Raw genomic sequence first — 16,979 nt, forward strand, 5'->3', positions numbered from 1 at the left:
AAAAATTAATTTCACATTTTTTGTAAAGAAAAAATTTTTAAAAAATAAGCAAACTAAAAGCAGCATTACAATTGGGGGTCCCCCTTGCCTCCTGTGAATTCGTCACTGATTAAAGTACACATTTAAATTTAAAAAAATATTTATAAAGATACTCGTAGCTACTAATCTACAAGGTACTCATTAGTAACATAATTTGAACCCATAATATTAAAGATTTTAGGCTAAATATTTATTAACTGGACTAGCCTTTTTTATACAACACCCTTATAACTTAACTGCACCATTATATTGGATAATCTTCAACATATTTCACTCTCTATATGTATAACGTGTACATTTGGTATTCGTTGAGTAGTGAAAGTCCAAATCAGATTCTCTATAAGATGCAGCTATGTGTTCAAAAACAAAATAGAACATTGGATACTCTCTTATGATAAATTATACTGTTCTATCTTTGTATGATTATATTTCTGATAAATATGTTGCCTTGACTCAGTAGTCAGGAGAGAGATTTTTATCCAATCAATAATGTAATGTGTAATACATATACATTGGGCTAATTTTTTGGAAAAATTTTAGGTGAAGACCCTTGATCCAAGATAATGAAAAAGAGGATCCAAAATTTCTGAAATTTTAGTAAAGAACCCATGCAGAAATTTTTTTAAAATTTGTGATAGAGATGACAAAATTACTTTCATTTAAATGAATAACATAAACAACTTATTATTCTTATATATATATTGTGTTCGTACTTACGGAATGTTGTTCGTTTTTCTACTTCACTTGTTTATAGTCTTGAAATGAAATCAAGTAAAAATAGAACTATAAACAAGTGAAGTAGAAAAACAAACAACATTCTGTAAGTAAATGAATAATATACAATATAGGAACAAATAATTCGTTTATATGTTCATTTAAATGAAAACAATTTTATCATTTATATTATAAATTCAAATGAAATTTGTATGGGTCTTTCAATAAAATTCAAAAATTTAGAGATAATCTTTTTCATTATGTCTGATTAAGGGTTCCACACTAAAATTTTTCCTATTTTTTCCCCACTCAATCATTAGATTAAACCAATGGAATAGATTTCAAACAATAGAAAGCTGATATGATTTTTATTTATTATTTATTTGGTTACATGACCCACTTTTCTCCTGATTCAACCACTTTCTTTCTTGTCCTCCCTTTTCTTTACCGCATTATTCTAAAGTCACTTTTACAATTACGAATTCAAATTGTTTAAAGTAAAATATAATTGAGTACGTATTGAAACTGAACAATCAGATCTGAATCTTCTCTATCTAAAGAATGTCATTATCTATTAATTTAGGAAACCCTCGTCTCTTAAGTATCTAAACTAAAAGGGAATCAATGATATTTACCTTTTTTGTCGTTTTTAAATTTAAAATATACATAGAATTAATTGACTTCATAGTATTTTCATCAGTTTACTTTAGGTGTTATAATATGAATATAATTTGTGGGGGAAAGAAGAATTAGAATGAATTGGAAGGAGTCAGCATCAACGAAGGAGGAAGAGAAGTAAAAAAATGAAATGGAAGGCACTATGTGGTTAGCTTCCATTTCATGACACGTTTTTCTTTGGCCTTCAGAGTCACTTTTTATATGTCCCCATGATACCCTCGTTTTCTTCCCCTCCTGTATAATAGTTTTTAGTTATGCTTGTGCCCGTCTCCATCACTGCCCAAAAGAGTCTAATTTTATTTGCCAATTTTTAATGGGTTTATTTTATTTTGTTTGCCTGTATATATATATATAAAGAAACACAGAATAAAATAGAATACTAGTTACTAAAGAGATGGGGGTTTTGACTCACAAGATGACATGTTATTAACAAATAATACTCGCTCCGTTAAAAAATATAATGCATTTTTAACTGAATCTCACCTTTCAATAAAGTAATTACCTACTTTTCAACTAAGCCTATCTTTTCATATTTACCCTTATTAAACACCCTACAATAAATATAAAGTCATTATCAATAAGCCTTTGAAAAAAAAAAGACAATGATTACACCTTAAAAGGCAAAAGATATCTTACATTTTTTAATATCTAACTCATCAAAAGATATTTTATATTTTTTAAATGGAGGGAGTAATTGTTATAATCATTGCTATCGATGATATGTTTAACAAAGATTATTTAACAATTTAGTGTAACTCTTCTTATTTTTTGTTTAAAGAGATCCAAATTCAACTTTTTTTCTTTGTGAAATTGGTATTGTTTTCACTGAATTTTTATGTGAAAACGTTGCAAACTAGAAGTTGTATTTTTCGTGAGAACTTAAAAAAAAAAAACTAGGATGCTTTTTCTTTTTGCATTTTTTTGGTACAACAATAACTAGTATTCAATACTAATTTAAAGTCAAGTATTCTTGGATTCAAGTTGGGAATAGCTATTGTCTATTACAGTATGATTTTTTTTGGTTTATAATATATAAACCATTCTTGACCTTGTTTAGAAAGAATTGAGCCGTCCTTTATATTCTGCATTATTGTATTTTTTTTTGTGAGAAGATGGAAAAACAATTTTTTAATGAATATTATTTACTATAAAAATTCAAAAACATTATCTTAAAATTTCAAAACAATTCTTGTGATATTTTTCTGTGTTTCCAAGTCGTGAGAAATAGAATTAATTCTTAGAAAAATTTATAAAAGAATTCATTGTTTGGAGAAAAGAATTTAGGTGAGGAAACAACTTTAATCTCGTAGCTCCACTATATTATACCTAAACTAATATACTCTCATATAATCTCTTTGTTTCATTTAATATATTTTTCAACTTCTAGTATAATTATAAAATGAGGTGTAAATGAAAACAGAATATGTCCTAAACTTAAATTTTTTAAAACGACAAAATTTGACACAATTGTTAAAATATAAGACATATAATGGTTTTGGAAAGATGAAGTGAATTATACACACGCAACACTCACGCACAACACAATTTATGGGCCTTTTGTCTTGTGGGTTTTGGGTCCCACAACCACGAACTCATGATTCAAGGCCCCAATGATCACTAAATTTGGGTTATTGGTGATATTAACGGCCCATGCATAGTTATTTGAAATTGAATCCATCTGTTAGCTAGAGTATTGCTTCTTCGAACATATAACAAATATGGGGGGAAAATTCAGAGTAGTTAGGGTTGCTGGTTTCTCCTCAAATGTGGATCATTATCCTCCTACCGTTATTGAAATTATTGGTATAATTCAATGCTTCAACATGTGCTGCCAATTAAATCTACAAAGCCCATGTGTTCGCTCATTGTGCGGAAACAATTAACCTCCCCACCATATCTGACGTCAATTAACAATTGTTTAGAGATGTACTACTTTAGAGTAGTGTCTTTAAACTTCACCCATTTTCTAGCTCAATGCTTTAGATCTTGTAGAGAGCTTTTGTGCTTTTGATCAACCACCACTTTTTTTTTTTTTTTAAGAGGTGGTAGATAATAAAAAGATTAGGTCATTTGGTGTATCACGATTTCTTTCGTATCATGTTTGGTTTTATCTACTCTTTCATATTCCAACAAAAAAAAAAAATCAGGAAGTTCAAGAAAATGCTTCTAATTTGCTTTGGAATTTATTGCCCCGTGAATTTATAACCACTTTACATAAAATTTGACAATATTTAATATAATAAAACCTTTTGCCAGAAGTTGTGATGTTTGTGATGGCTGTCTTCACAAGTTTTCCAAAATAACCATTAAGAAAAATGAAGCAATATCACACAAATTAAAATGAAATTTTGGTTGAAGCATGGAAGTAAAGCATAATATTATAAACTTACAAAATTGATTAGTTCCTTCAGCTGGGAATTATGTTCTGCAACCACAACCAAATATGAACAAACGAGGGGAAGCCAGCAGTAGTTGAAGCGTTAAAAAGCTTTGCATATTTACAAAAAAAGAAAAACAAATACCTTTTATTTACAACATTTTTCTCTGTCGATCATACCAGAATATGTATCCCTTCAGCCTTCAATAATGGAGTCTCTAACCTTGAGTTAGAGATTTGAGCTTCGCATGCTTGCTACTCTTCTGAAGCATCAGACGGTAGCTTATATGTTCGGGTGACTCGAATCTGAATCAAAAGCAAGAATGCTATAAGTCAATGCTTCATCAAATTTACAACTTCAACTTTCAATAAAATATCACTTGTATAACCCTAGATGAAAACTAAATAAAGACCTACTGACAACTTTACATAGATTAAAGAATTCAGTTAAAATTAGTTAAGGCCTTTAAAACTTCAGAATTATCCTCAGTGATTCCACCCCCCCTTCTTTTTTATCCTCAGTGAAATTTATTAATAGCGGAGGCTATTTTGTTTGTAAGTAGACAAAAGTGTTTTATACAAAGGAGTAAACACCATAAAGAAGGCTTTTACGACAAGGACTGCTGCAGGTGAATAATACAACAGACGGCCATGCCCCCTTTAAACTCAGATACACACCCAAATCTAGATGAAACTCAATAATGGTTTATCACTAACCATATCAAATTATCCACAAATACCATAAAAATAGGTTATCCATGTATTATCAGCACTACTGTATGAGATGCATTATGATAAAATTAAGAGAAAACATAATTTTAGATCTCTATATTTTACTTGTATTTTGCTACAAGTCCCTATACTTTTTTTTCTCGATGTTTTAGGCTTTACACTTTTACTTTTTAGTGTTCTAGATCCTTTCAAGGTTTCTATACTTTGTTTATTTAAGAATCTAGAATACCAAAAAATAAAAGTATAGGGTTCTAAAACACCGGAAAAAAAGTGCAGGGACTTATAGCAAAACAGGAGCAAAATGTAGGGACCCAAAAGTTATATTTTCTCTAAAATTAAATTTAATTCCAAACAGAGAGCAGATGTCATATCATGTTCTTTGATGCCTAACATCAATCTGATGTTTCCGCGACAAAATGAATAGTGGAACAAAGTGAACACCACAACAGGTCCTCTTCATTATAGTTTACTGAATAAGCACAAGGTTAAGCACAAATCGTATCAAGATGGGCAGGATGGCTACCCTGGTATCTGGTGAAGTTGCTAGCCTAAAACAGAAGAACAAGAGCATATATATTACCTGCGCCAAAGCATAAATTGCTCGCAAGATTCTAGCATAATCAGTTCCGAGCATTTGAATGACAAGATCTGCAAGAAAGGTTCCCCAAAGCCTGTGCAATGTAACATTAGATGTAAAATCATCAGCATCTAACGCTAATTGTCCCTTAGAAATAGCAAAGTCTGAAAGCAAATAGGTGAAAGAAATCTAATCATTAAGAATAACGATGTGGTTATCAATGTTGCTTAGATAGAACGATGCTCAATCTATGATGCATTTGAATCTAATGCTAGGAAAAATTTACACACACAACACAAGCCAAAAAATTGGCCAAATAAAAAGGGGTAAAAAGGAAAAATGAATGAGAGCCTGAAAGGTGAGTCTGATAGGATCTAAGGTAGAGAGAAAAATGGAACATAAGTCTTTATTAAAATATGAAATCAGAATATAAATTCATAAATTAATAAAGATTAAGAAAAATCTTTAATAGGAGATGAGCAAGAATCTTAAACTAAACAACTAATAAAGCCAAAGGAGAATCTCCATTGATAAAAAGATAATCATTTTACTTCCAAATGAATTCTACATGTTGTGCCTCAATATTTATAGACAGAAAAAATGACTAATAATTCCTAAAAATACTCCCATCAATCCATAACTCAGATAATGGGGGCATAATTACTTGAAAAATAAATAAATAAATATTAACTTAATCTCCAAGTACTATAAGCCACTGCTCCTAAACTTAAGGGCCGCTCAACAAAACAAATAATGACCTAAATAATATATTAAATAGAAATTATCTAAAATAACTTAAAATAAATATTTATTCTTAATATTTCTTTAACTTCCCAAATTATCCATTATCCCACCATAATTGGTATTTTATCTGAGTCTTAATTTTATCGTACGCAAAAGACCATGATGACCTTGGAAAAGTTGTCTCTGTCTCTTCAACCAGGTGTTTTGCAACAGAACCCAATAAAAAAAAAAAATCCAAGGAGATAAAGAAATGACGTTTGCCACATTCCAGACCTCTTTCTATACCAAACAATGTCATCCACAGTCAAAATGAAACAATACAAGGAAGCATATAATTTAATCCCTACAGCACTGACCACTAGCTCATAAATTTTTTCCTCAGATTTGCGGCAATTATAATCTCATCTTTCATTATCATAAAAGGTTGATGAGAGGGAGGAAGAACATGGTGTCCAGATTAGAGCAATAATATTTCACATAGAAGTTTAGGGAAAATCATCAGATTCCTCCAAACAGAGAATTCAAACAAATTTCTGAGACAATAATCTCTCTCAACCAAGGAAGCTGCTAATGACTGAGAAGTTCCAATAAACCTCACTTGAAGAGATTGCTCCATCTCAGAATGTAAGAGAACTGTGAAATTGATATCAATGTGTGCATAGGTACTTCATCATTAACCACAATTTTGATCATATAGAAGAGTTTTTCTATAATATAAATTTAAATTTAAGAGGAAAATCAAGAAGGACAAGTTATGACAAAAATATATCGCTTCAAGAAATTTTAGCTGAGGTGAAGAAGATACACAGGTCCAAGTAGTGTCATCATGCTTCTGATACCCACATATCTTGAAGCAGCACCAAGAAAACCCTGGAAAAATTCAAAGTTCAGATGAGAAAGAATAGGATAAGATTCAAAAATTGAATCCTACTTACTTTTTGCACCAAACCTATGCACGCCAAAGAGATGAAAAAAATATTCCAGCAATAGCATTATGCCCAAGCTATTTCAGAAATGCATATTTAAACATGCTGAACCAGGGACTTGCATATCAAAACTATATCAATATAAAATCTATAATAAGTTGTGTTGTTTGTAAGTTAAACAGTAAAGCATCCTCAGACTTCATGCAAGACACAGGAAACATGTTTAGTTTGGTTGCAAAATGGAAGTATAAGATGAAGATTCGCAGTATCATAACAAAGTGATATAATAGGAAAAGGAAATATACAGAATACGTGTACAAATATCTCAAAATCTAGGCTTTTTTAATGTAATGCAATATAGTAATTATAAGAATATATTAACAGATTCCTTCAATGATCCCTTAGAAGCATTCCTATGAATAAATCATAAAATTTTAAATGAACAAATGACAAGGTCAATGCCTATCACCTGTCTTGCTGCAAGCAAGGCTGCCCTGGATTCTAGATTAACAATGGCCAACTGTCCACCCTGGAAATCATGGAGAATAGAGAGCATGACAATCAAGAGAAACAATTTTTCAGGTTACCAAACCCCAGTCACTACCAATACATACCTTCTTCATTAACTCTTTCTTAATCTGGTAGTTAGCAGCTTCTGAAAGAACTTTCCCAGATAATTTTCTTGCTAACTACAAGATACCATATGGTCATCAAAAGAAACCAAAGACCAGGCACTTTCTACTGGAGACCCATTTAAGATAAAGATCAAACAAGGATATCATTTTCTTACCAATTGATATATTTTTGTGAATGTGAATATACCACCACCCTAAAGAGGACAAGGAAAAATAAAAGAATTAGAAGAGACATATCACCTTATATTAAATCAAATCATCATGAATAAAAATACAATTCCACCTGAAGTATTTTTATGAACCACTTAAGATACCTTTAAAATCATTGATTGAAACCCTCCTGCACCAACTTTTACAGCTGCAAGAACTTGTGCTTTCCATTGACTGAGTTGTCCACCCTGAACATCAGATGTTGTGCCAAGATCCAATGAAGTTTCTGATTTTTCACTACAGAAGTATGCAAGATTTAGATCATTACTGTACGACTAAAAAAGGAAACAAATGTGCATCCAATGAATCAATATAAACACACGGCTATTACTGTCAGCATAAAATGGAAAGTATAATGCTAGTGCAGAACACCATCTGACCAAATTACCAAACTTGATTTGAATAGTCTCACATCAAGTATCAAAAAGAATTGGCTAATCTTGGCAGCTTTAATTACTAGGCTATCTTAAAGTTAATTCCAAGAAACTCCCATGTCCCTTCATGAAGTTAAATATGTCTCTGTTCTATGCAAGGAACAAAGGAGAAAGGGAAAATAACAATAAAATCCATCAAAATATATAAATGACAATCGCGTCTCGCGTCTGTCAAAATGCTATAATTCCTCTTAAGTCCTTAGATAGCTTTTTGACATTAATGATTTTAGGTTAAATAAGTAAATTTCCCCTTGTTTCAAATAAAAATAATGGGTCTAGCTCCATTTTCTCAATCAAAATTTTTATTTGAGCAATCACAACTTTTCTTCTGTGAATCACAAAAATCGAACAAGAAATCATAACTTTTCACGTGAAGTTTCTTTTATGATTGATAAACAAGTTCTGAAAATAACCAATCCCAATCATAACCTTTGTTTAAATAATTACAACTTTGATTCTGTGAATCACAAAAATTAAACAAAAAATCACAACTTTCTACATAAAATTTCTTTTAATATTGAAATTCAAGTTCTGAAAATAACCAATCACAACTTTTGTTTAACCAATCACAACTTCTATTATGTGAATTACCAGAATTAAATAAAAAATCACAACTTTTCACGTGAAGTTTCTTTATCATCAAAATCCAAGTTCTGAAAATAATTAGTTACAATTTTTGTTTAAGTTGTCACAACTTTTATTCTGTGAATCGCAAGAACTGAATAAGAAATCACAACTCTTCACGTGAACCCACCCATTATTTTTTATTTTAAATAAGGGGCAATTTAGTCATTCAACCTAAAATCATTAATGTCAAAAAAGTCCTAAAAAGCTTTAGAGAAATTATGACATTTTGAGAGACTAATTGTCATTTATATATTTCAGTGGGATTTTATTGCCATTTTCCCAAGGAAAAAAGGAGAAGAGTGACAGCATTCCACCAAAGATACTCTTTGCATAGCTCATACATTTACAAGAAAAAATTGTGGGAGAAACATAAACTGAGTGCCACTTAATCAAATGTGTGTGTTCGTTCATACATAGATTGGGTAGAAAGAATTGTACCTTGAGTTATCCTGCAACAAGTGCAGGAAAATTTCTACTTCAAGGTCTTCAGTTGACAATTTGTTTGAGCAAGGTACGTTTAATCTTTTCCTCACTTCAAGCAAAACATTTCTATAAGATGGCCTCCAACCCCTACGAAAAATTAACCAAACTAAACAATTTACACAGATCAAGTACTCAACAATATATCAATTTTTTTCTTTTTTTGGGGTGGGGGGGGGGAATATCCAACAATAACAAAACTAGGTATTCCTTCATAAGTTGGGCAACGACACTAATGCTATATGATTAATTCTTAGCTAAAGATTTGGAAGAGTAGAAGGGGCAAAAAAAATATAACTAGAAAATCATGCAATCAATAACCTTAACGTAGACCTGGCATCAGCTGCAAGAAATAAAAATCGCGACTCAAGTGCAGCTATATAGTCTTCTCGTTCTTGAAGGTCCACTCCAATCATTGCGCGGTCAAATTCAGCTCCACTCGGGATTGATTTTAGCAGAGGACTGAAGTAGCTGATACATGTAAAAAGACAAACATTTATTAGTATGCAGAAACTTAGAACTAAGTAAATTATGACCCGACACATTACTCTACAAGATATCAACAAATTAAAACAGAATTCTCACAATTCCAGAAGATTTCACCCACCTTGGGCCAAAAAGGATTGTTTCAAGCTCAAACAACTCGGAGTCCGTAGCTAGTTCAAGCACTGAGCGGAGCTCCGGATCATATGCGCCTGCAAACTTGACCACTTACCGTAACACCTCAAAATGAAATAAAATCAACGTATAGGAGAGACGACAAAAAAAAGAACAGTAGAAAATAAAAAAGCGAGCCACCTTGCCTATCGCTCGAAATTGCAGCCTGAGCACAAATTTTCAACCTCCGGCCAATATTAATACGCGCAGGCAAAACAAAAATCTGAAGAATAACAACCAAAAAAAGAGTTAGTGCGGAATTTCACATTGATTAAATCATACATTTCACGCTTCAGTTTAATTCAATGAACTAAATCCTGAAAAAACAAAAGAGTGCAAATAGGAAATGTTGAAGAGAATAGTGAGAAAGCGAAGAAGCTTACAGGGGAGGAGAGTTTGGAAGTGGAGGTGAGGAAAGAGAGGGAAAGGTTAGAAGGCAGAGAAGTCGGAGAAGTCATCTACTCCGCCGAGGAGCCGAAGCTAACAGTGTAGAACCAACCAATTCTTCCCTTCCCCACAATTCTTCAAATTGAAAATGCAACTGTCGAGTGCCGTCAGCTCCGTGCCTCCTTCGGGTAAAAAAAAAAATAAAAAATTAAAAAATTAAAAAAATAAATAAAACCTTCGTGGCCTGCTTACGCTCAAATTTTGGGCTGAATTGGGCCACATTAAAACGAAGTTAGATTCCAGATCCGGCCTATAGGTTGAGGTTGGCCCAATACAAGATTAGGTAAATCAGGTCCTCAGAGCTCTCCAATGCTGGTGCATGCCATGCCTTAAGTTGCATGAATCATCCACGTGTTTCATAATAAAATTAGGTTACAAGAAATATATCAATATTAATATAATTAATATAGATATAATAAAATTAGGCTGACCTATGGCTTTCATTATACATAATTACCTAATTAGGCGGTTGGGATTAAATATATATGCTTTTCATTATTTTTGAATTACATTAGTTAATTAGCTTTTGGTGTACACAAATGTACATGAACTAGATTGAGCTCAGTATATATGCACGGAATACAAAATGACTTGCACTATTTAAAATTTTATGAATTGCGTGCAAAGTTTCTGGCCAAAAATACCCTTAATTGCCATCAATAATGATTGTTTAGACAGACATACGTACGTACATATTGTTAAGTAATTGTGTAGGTCTTTGTATGAAATCACAGTACATCATACCTGGATCTTCATCTATATCATTGGTAGTACCATTTAGTGAGCAACAATATATTTTATTAAAAAAGGACTCTTACAGGATGAAGTGAAAGTTGAACGGCCATCCCAGTACATTTCAAGCTTAGGGAACCCAAGTACCGATTTGGTGTGAATGCTACACCTAGCAAGAAACTTGATCGTCCACAATATACAACAACAACAACAACAAGCCTTTATCCCACTAGGTGGGGTCGGCTACATGGATTGCAAGACGCCATTGTGCTCTATCATTTATCAAGCTTTTAGAAATATTATTAATTAAGAGATCGCGTTCAACAACTTTCAAAAGTGTTCTCTTAGGCCTTCTTCTACCTCTCTTAATCGGACTCAAAGTTATATGTTCCACTCTTCTCACTGGTGCCTCCCTTGGTCTTCTTTGTACATGCCCAAACCATCTCAACCGATTTTCTACCATTTTTTCCTCAATAGGTGCCACCCTCACTTTTTCGCGTACGTGCTCATTTCGAATTTTATCTTTAAGTGTATGTCCGCACATCCATCGTAACATTCTCATCTCTACTACTCCAACTTTATGCTCTTGCTGTCCCGTTAGAGCCCAGCATTCACTACTATATAACATTGTCGGTCTGATAGCAGTGCGATAAAACTTTCCTTTAAGTTTATTAGGCACCTTACAGTCACAAATAACTCCTTTAGCTTTTCTCCAATTAAACCACCCGCTTGAATTCTATGTGAAATATCTCCACTGATTTCGCCATCATTTTGAATAATGGCTCCCAAGTATCTAAACTTTTCCACTTGAGGTATAATTTAATCTCCCAATTTTACTTCCAAATTATTGTCGAATAGTCCTTTACCAATTTACAATATAAATATTCCGTCTTACTTCTACTCAGACGAAAACCTTTCAACTCCAATGTCCTCCTCCATAACTCAAGTTTGCAATTAATCTCTTCTCTTGTCTCTGCTATAAGAACTATATCATCCGCGAAGAGCATACATTTCGGGATTTCCTCTTGAATATGTTGTCCAATAAATCCTGAGCTAAAACAATTGAAACGCCTCATTTGAAATTGCTAATTAAAAGTTTCTCTACACAGTACAACATAAATATATATTCTGCAATGCAAAAAGCATCAATCTCTATTCACAGTGCCTAAAAAGGGAAGACACTGGTTATATATATGTATGCATGTATATAAACCCAAACCCAAATACAGTCTTATTTCAGGTGTTCTTGTATCTCAGTTCCTACTCACATTTGATAGATCCATAAATGTGACGAACAAAGAGCAAAGCTGCGAAAAATCCAACAGTTCCAAGCATCAAGAAGAAACCATAGCATATACAAGCCGTGAATCCAAAGAAAAACGAGATCTGCAAGAATCCAGACATATCAGAGCGTGCATAGTAGTAGTACAAACAATAGGCACAAATATATATGCCTGCTGATCCACCATACAGAAATGGTCTGCACGAAAGAAAAATACAATGGTCAAACCAAACCAAACCCAATTAACCATTTAAGTAAGAATTTTAACGATCCATGAGTGAAATATGACTAAACCATGCTGGCCGGACCTCAACATAAACAAAAGATTCCCCAAACATCAAAGCAATAATGCAGGTGTTGGAAATATATGTGCGGGCTCACATTAATTATTTTATTGATACGTTAAAACTGGTTAACCGGTGGCTGTTGAAATATTAAAACCCAATTATGCCATGTGATCAAATGCTTGATAGCTTAGACAAGCAATCTATTGAGTCAGGTTAGCGGCTAAAATGTGAGTCATTAACCTTACTAAAGTCCGTAGTGGGTGATCCCCGTAACTATTATTTTAAATGGGCTAAGTCATCTCTCTAACCCTAATTCATTATGTGCTTCCTCACCAAAAACCGCATAACTCTAAAATGGTATAGAGAGGAAGACCTACTTGGACTAGCTTAGTGTAGCTTAGGAACTTTGTCAAAATCAGATACAAAACACTGACTTGTATGTGTGTTTAATATCTTATCACATTGACTAGATCCATGTCTTTTGGCAAAAAAAAAAAAAAAAAGATCCATGTCCAATCTATTAATTAGATTTTACAAAAGGTCAAAAGAAAATGATAATGAACATTCAAATGCATCAGTAAATCAGCAAAGCAACCATTTTTTGAGACGCTTTCTGAGCAGGCAGTCCAGGAAAACATTTACTATACTGATCTAGGCTAGCTTATACGGATAAAATTTCTCTCCCACCAGAGTAACAAATATGCAAAAAACGCATACATGAGTTAAACCAAATAGCAATATTCATTTGGTACAGTAACTTCATACCTCCACCACCACTCATAATCCTCAGCAGCAAGCTGGAAGTATGTCAAAGCCATAGTAGTGATCACAGTGACAATCAAGAGGATGATGAAGACAATGAACAAAATGCTGTAGGAGCTATAGATCCTGTAACCCCAAAGACAGGCAAATGTGTAGTAAAGTTCAGTGCACACAACACAAGATGGCAAAAACCCTGCCATTGCAATATGAGAAATCGCTCTGCGATGCCACGGCAAAGAGGGAATCTCTCTAGGATATTTACTTGTGTGGCAAGGAGCTTGGAATTCTGCTTTGTTCTTCTTCCCAGCAATCCCACCCAACACAAGCAAAGGCAATGTTACAGGAGTCCATATCAGAACCATCACCATAACTTTACCAAATGGAAGGGCAGAAGTAACATTGTAAGCAATTGCAACAATGTTCAGATAGCAAAATGTGAGAAATAGAGGTCCCCAAGAAAGACATCCAGTCAATAGCAGATTACTAACCTGTCAAAAGCAAGGACAAGTATGTAATGTAATGTAATGATCAGTGATTGAATATGAAAACAAAAGCAAGTTCAAAACTCATAAGTGCATACCCATTTTGTTCCCTCTAGCTGACAATAAAATCTGGTTGCAGTATAGCCAGCAAACACTGAAGTTAGTACATATATCATAACAAGTGCTTTGGCCAGAGCGCCTCGATTGTATGGATAGAATACGCCAAAAAAAGCCAAAATGAATATGAACACTATACTGCACATTATCAACAAGCAAAACTTATCAAGACAGAACAATAAAGAAAATAGACACATAGCTTCAGAACTCGGAGAGAACTTACAGAGCTAACAGTTGGGTGCCAGATCCAAGTGCAGCTGCAAGTAGAGACTTATACTTGGGAAACCTAAATACATCTCCATGAAGACGCTTCCAACCAGTCTCTTCCTCGTCCTTTGCAGATTCCTGATCATGGACATACCTATTTTGAAGACAAACAAGTGTAACATCTACATTTTAGCTCGAGAATAGAAATGCTCTACCTAAAACAGATAATACAGAAACTAGAAAGGTTCTTACTTGATGAAATCATTCTGAAGGACCCGCTTTAAAATGGTTGCAAGAAACCCAGTTAGAAGGAGAATTGGCACACATGAATTTAAGATTGAGAACCAATGGGGCCATGAGGATGATTCATGGTACTTGTCCATCCTCTTCTCAAAAGGAGTGTCAGTATGCATCCATTCTGTGGTATACAGAAATTCCACATCTACTTCATTATCATCTGTAAGGTCCACAAAAGAATCATGCTCTGTACGTGCTATGATTTCAATAACACGATCCTTGTTGTAGAAGATGCTAAAGTGAATATGTGTGTACATGTAGTACTTATTGTCACTTGGATGATGTCCTTCCTGACGAACTTCTCCTATGAAACCCCAAATAGGTAAGCCATCATAATGCATTTCAAAGTAGTAATCCTTCTGAACAATGGATCGAAACTTGGCCACTTCTTCCTTCTTGAGTGTTTTTTTGCAGAGTACTTCAGAATTTTTGTTCATTCGGAATTCAAGCCGATAAGGAGCACTGACTAAACGATCTCCAATTAAGACTTCACTGAGAGCTCCCTTTTCTTCCTTCACGCGATCTGCAAATCAAGAAAAAACAAAGAAAATGATTGCACTCACAGAGATGGATATAAAATGAATAAAAAAAGTGAATGATCAAAGACTGAGAAACCAACCTGGCATGCAGAACGGGAGATCATAATAACCATATGTTTCACTGAAAGGAACGAGCTATTTATTAAAAATAGTTATAATTCGTCATCAGCTGCTGACCAATGATTCAGAAATCAGAAAGAACTGTGTATATGACAGCAAGAGAAATTAGTTGATTACCTGGGATTCTTATATGGCCCAACCTTTGCAACATAAAAGGGCACAATATCTCCTTCTTTGTAACGATGATTTGAAGCATCCGATCTCACATGGCTGATACGACAAAGAACAACGAAGGTGAAGAACAAAATGGCCACGACCTTCGCCATTGTTCAACTGTGGCTTTGCCTCCCAGAAGAAGCGCCAGAAAGGAGAAAGAAGGGAAGAAATGAAAGAGACCTGAGCAGAGACGAAAACCGAATTAAAAGAGGTTCAATGGACCGAGTGGGAGAAGAAGGTTTTAAAATCGTGAATGAAGGAGGAAATGTTGCAGTAACAGGCTACATGGAACTTGGCTTTAGGGTCAAAATTGAGTCCAACCTGAGCGTGCTGATATTGACCATGCTCATCAACGGCACTCACTTTTTGGTCCCCCGAAAAAAAAAAAAAAGAACAAAAAGAAACGTGACTCACCCTTGGGTCTTGACTTGGCGCATGGAGTGCGCGCGCGCGTTATTTTTCTTACCGAAAAAGTTACCAACGTTCTTTTTTCCTTTTTTACCAACGTTTATGAGGAGGAAAAAAAAAAAAAAGTAGTTTCGTCTGTATCTGTTGCTTTTTTATATGAAAATACAAATGAAATGAACCATAGTTGAAAATGTGAAAGATAGTTTTTTAAAAATTAAATACCTCCTCTCTTGAAAAATGGGAAACACAATTAGAAATTCCTATATTTTCATTAATTTTTTTTTTAGTTTTTGTAATTTTTTTCATAATTTTCAGTCTTTATAATTTAAGTTTAATTTAAATTATCGACTATAATCAAGTAATTGGATCCAGCAGATGATGAGTGTCTAAGTGGCATGTGAGGAGACAAAAAACTGACATTTGTAAGCATTTTAACCCCAAAATGGCATTGTTTAGTCTTCCGCACGTCACTCACCATGCACTATATCCGAACCTTTAAATAAAAACCCTGACTCATATTATTATTATTATATTATTTTTATATATATTATTCTTTTTATTAAAATATAAGATATTTTTAATTAAATTTTACTCCCAATAATGCAATTGTTTGTCTTTAAACTAAAATTATATTTTTTATATTTACTTCTATTTAATAGGGTATTTCACTTTAAAATAAATATAAAGTGATTTATTCATTAGAAACACTTCTGAAAAAATAAGGTAATGATTGCATTTTAAAATAATAAAAGTATCTTATATTTTTTTAACATTTATTGTCTCAAAAAATGTCTTAAATTTTTTTAAGAAAGGTAGTACAATTTATATAAATTTATTTAATTTATAAATCATGAATAATATAATTTATTTTAAATTTAAGATAAAAACTTAAAATTTAATTGCTGTTAAGATTTTCTAAAATATCATTAAATATTAATTATTTTAATGAAATTTCATAAAATCACGGAAGTCTTAATTACCATAATAATATTTAAGATTTATAATTTTTAATAATAAATATGAATAGTACTAATTTAAACATTATTAGTATTAGTATGAAGCTGGAAAAAAATTTATTATTATTTTTATATACAATTGCCCATTATTCATGGGTCAAGTTGGATAAAACTATATTAGCAGCAAAACTCTTCCAATAAGTATTTAATAAAGTTATATATCCAAAACTCAAACTCACCACTAATTAAATTAGTACAACTCTTTATTAATTGAGCTACGTGTTCGTTAGTTTAAAAAAAACTTTATTAGTGAAAGATCAACTTTGATTTTCTTACAAAAATTGATTATTATTTAAT

The 16,979-nt window shown here is 32.8% G+C and overlaps 2 protein-coding genes across 4 annotated transcripts; both read right to left on the bottom strand.

Moving 5' to 3' along the window:
- Window positions 1-3,747: 3,747 nt before the first annotated feature.
- Window positions 3,748-10,366, bottom strand: LOC129299475 (uncharacterized). Of its 3 annotated transcripts, XR_008590581.1 has the most exons (13): window positions 10,214-10,366; window positions 9,972-10,053; window positions 9,781-9,883; window positions 9,495-9,644; window positions 9,132-9,263; window positions 7,737-7,869; window positions 7,578-7,616; window positions 7,402-7,476; window positions 7,257-7,316; window positions 6,667-6,731; window positions 5,121-5,211; window positions 3,954-4,114; window positions 3,748-3,856 (listed from the first exon to the last, which is right to left on the bottom strand). XR_008590581.1 is itself a non-coding variant. In XM_054937943.1 (12 exons), exons 1-12 carry the CDS (start codon window positions 10,286-10,288, stop codon window positions 4,064-4,066), a joined length of 1,041 nt encoding a protein of 346 aa, XP_054793918.1. In that variant the 5' UTR covers window positions 10,289-10,366; the 3' UTR covers window positions 3,748-4,063. The 3 variants fall into 3 exon arrangements, 2 of the variants coding, with proteins under 2 accessions (XP_054793918.1, XP_054793917.1); XM_054937943.1 differs by having other exon boundaries at window positions 3,748-4,114; window positions 9,781-9,868; XM_054937942.1 differs by having other exon boundaries at window positions 3,748-4,114.
- Window positions 10,367-12,063: 1,697 nt separating this feature from the next.
- Window positions 12,064-15,532, bottom strand: LOC129299476 (transmembrane 9 superfamily member 2-like). Its single transcript, XM_054937944.1, has 7 exons — window positions 15,220-15,532; window positions 15,063-15,103; window positions 14,399-14,966; window positions 14,163-14,300; window positions 13,921-14,077; window positions 13,344-13,828; window positions 12,064-12,489 (listed from the first exon to the last, which is right to left on the bottom strand). Exons 1-7 carry the CDS (start codon window positions 15,366-15,368, stop codon window positions 12,270-12,272), a joined length of 1,758 nt encoding a protein of 585 aa, XP_054793919.1. The 5' UTR covers window positions 15,369-15,532; the 3' UTR covers window positions 12,064-12,269.
- Window positions 15,533-16,979: the final 1,447 nt, after the last annotated feature.

The sequence above is a fragment of the Prosopis cineraria genome, unplaced genomic scaffold (assembly GCF_029017545.1).
Source record: "Prosopis cineraria cultivar Desert tree isolate PC_DT_omini unplaced genomic scaffold, ASM2901754v1 PC1171, whole genome shotgun sequence".
Classification (NCBI taxonomy): domain Eukaryota; kingdom Viridiplantae; phylum Streptophyta; class Magnoliopsida; order Fabales; family Fabaceae; genus Prosopis; species Prosopis cineraria.

Bases quoted from the DNA above. Each gene is read 5' to 3' on its own strand.
- LOC129299475 (XM_054937942.1), bottom strand. From the start codon at position 10,288: ATGACTTCTCCGACTTCTCTGCCTTCTAACCTTTCCCTCTCTTTCCTC. The intron at 9,645-9,780 runs GTGGGTGAAATC...TACATGTATCAG, and splicing joins ACAATCCTTTTTGGCCCAAG to CTACTTCAGTCCTCTGCTAA. The intron at 7,617-7,736 runs GTATCTTAAGTG...TGTCCTCTTTAG, and splicing joins TTCAATCAATGATTTTAAAG to GGTGGTGGTATATTCACATT.
- LOC129299476 (XM_054937944.1), bottom strand. From the start codon at position 15,368: ATGGCGAAGGTCGTGGCCATTTTGTTCTTCACCTTCGTTGTTCTTTGT. The intron at 13,829-13,920 runs GTATGCACTTAT...TGCTTTTGACAG, and splicing joins AGCTAGAGGGAACAAAATGG to GTTAGTAATCTGCTATTGAC. The intron at 12,490-13,343 runs GTATGAAGTTAC...TCTTTCGTGCAG, and splicing joins GATTATGAGTGGTGGTGGAG to ACCATTTCTGTATGGTGGAT.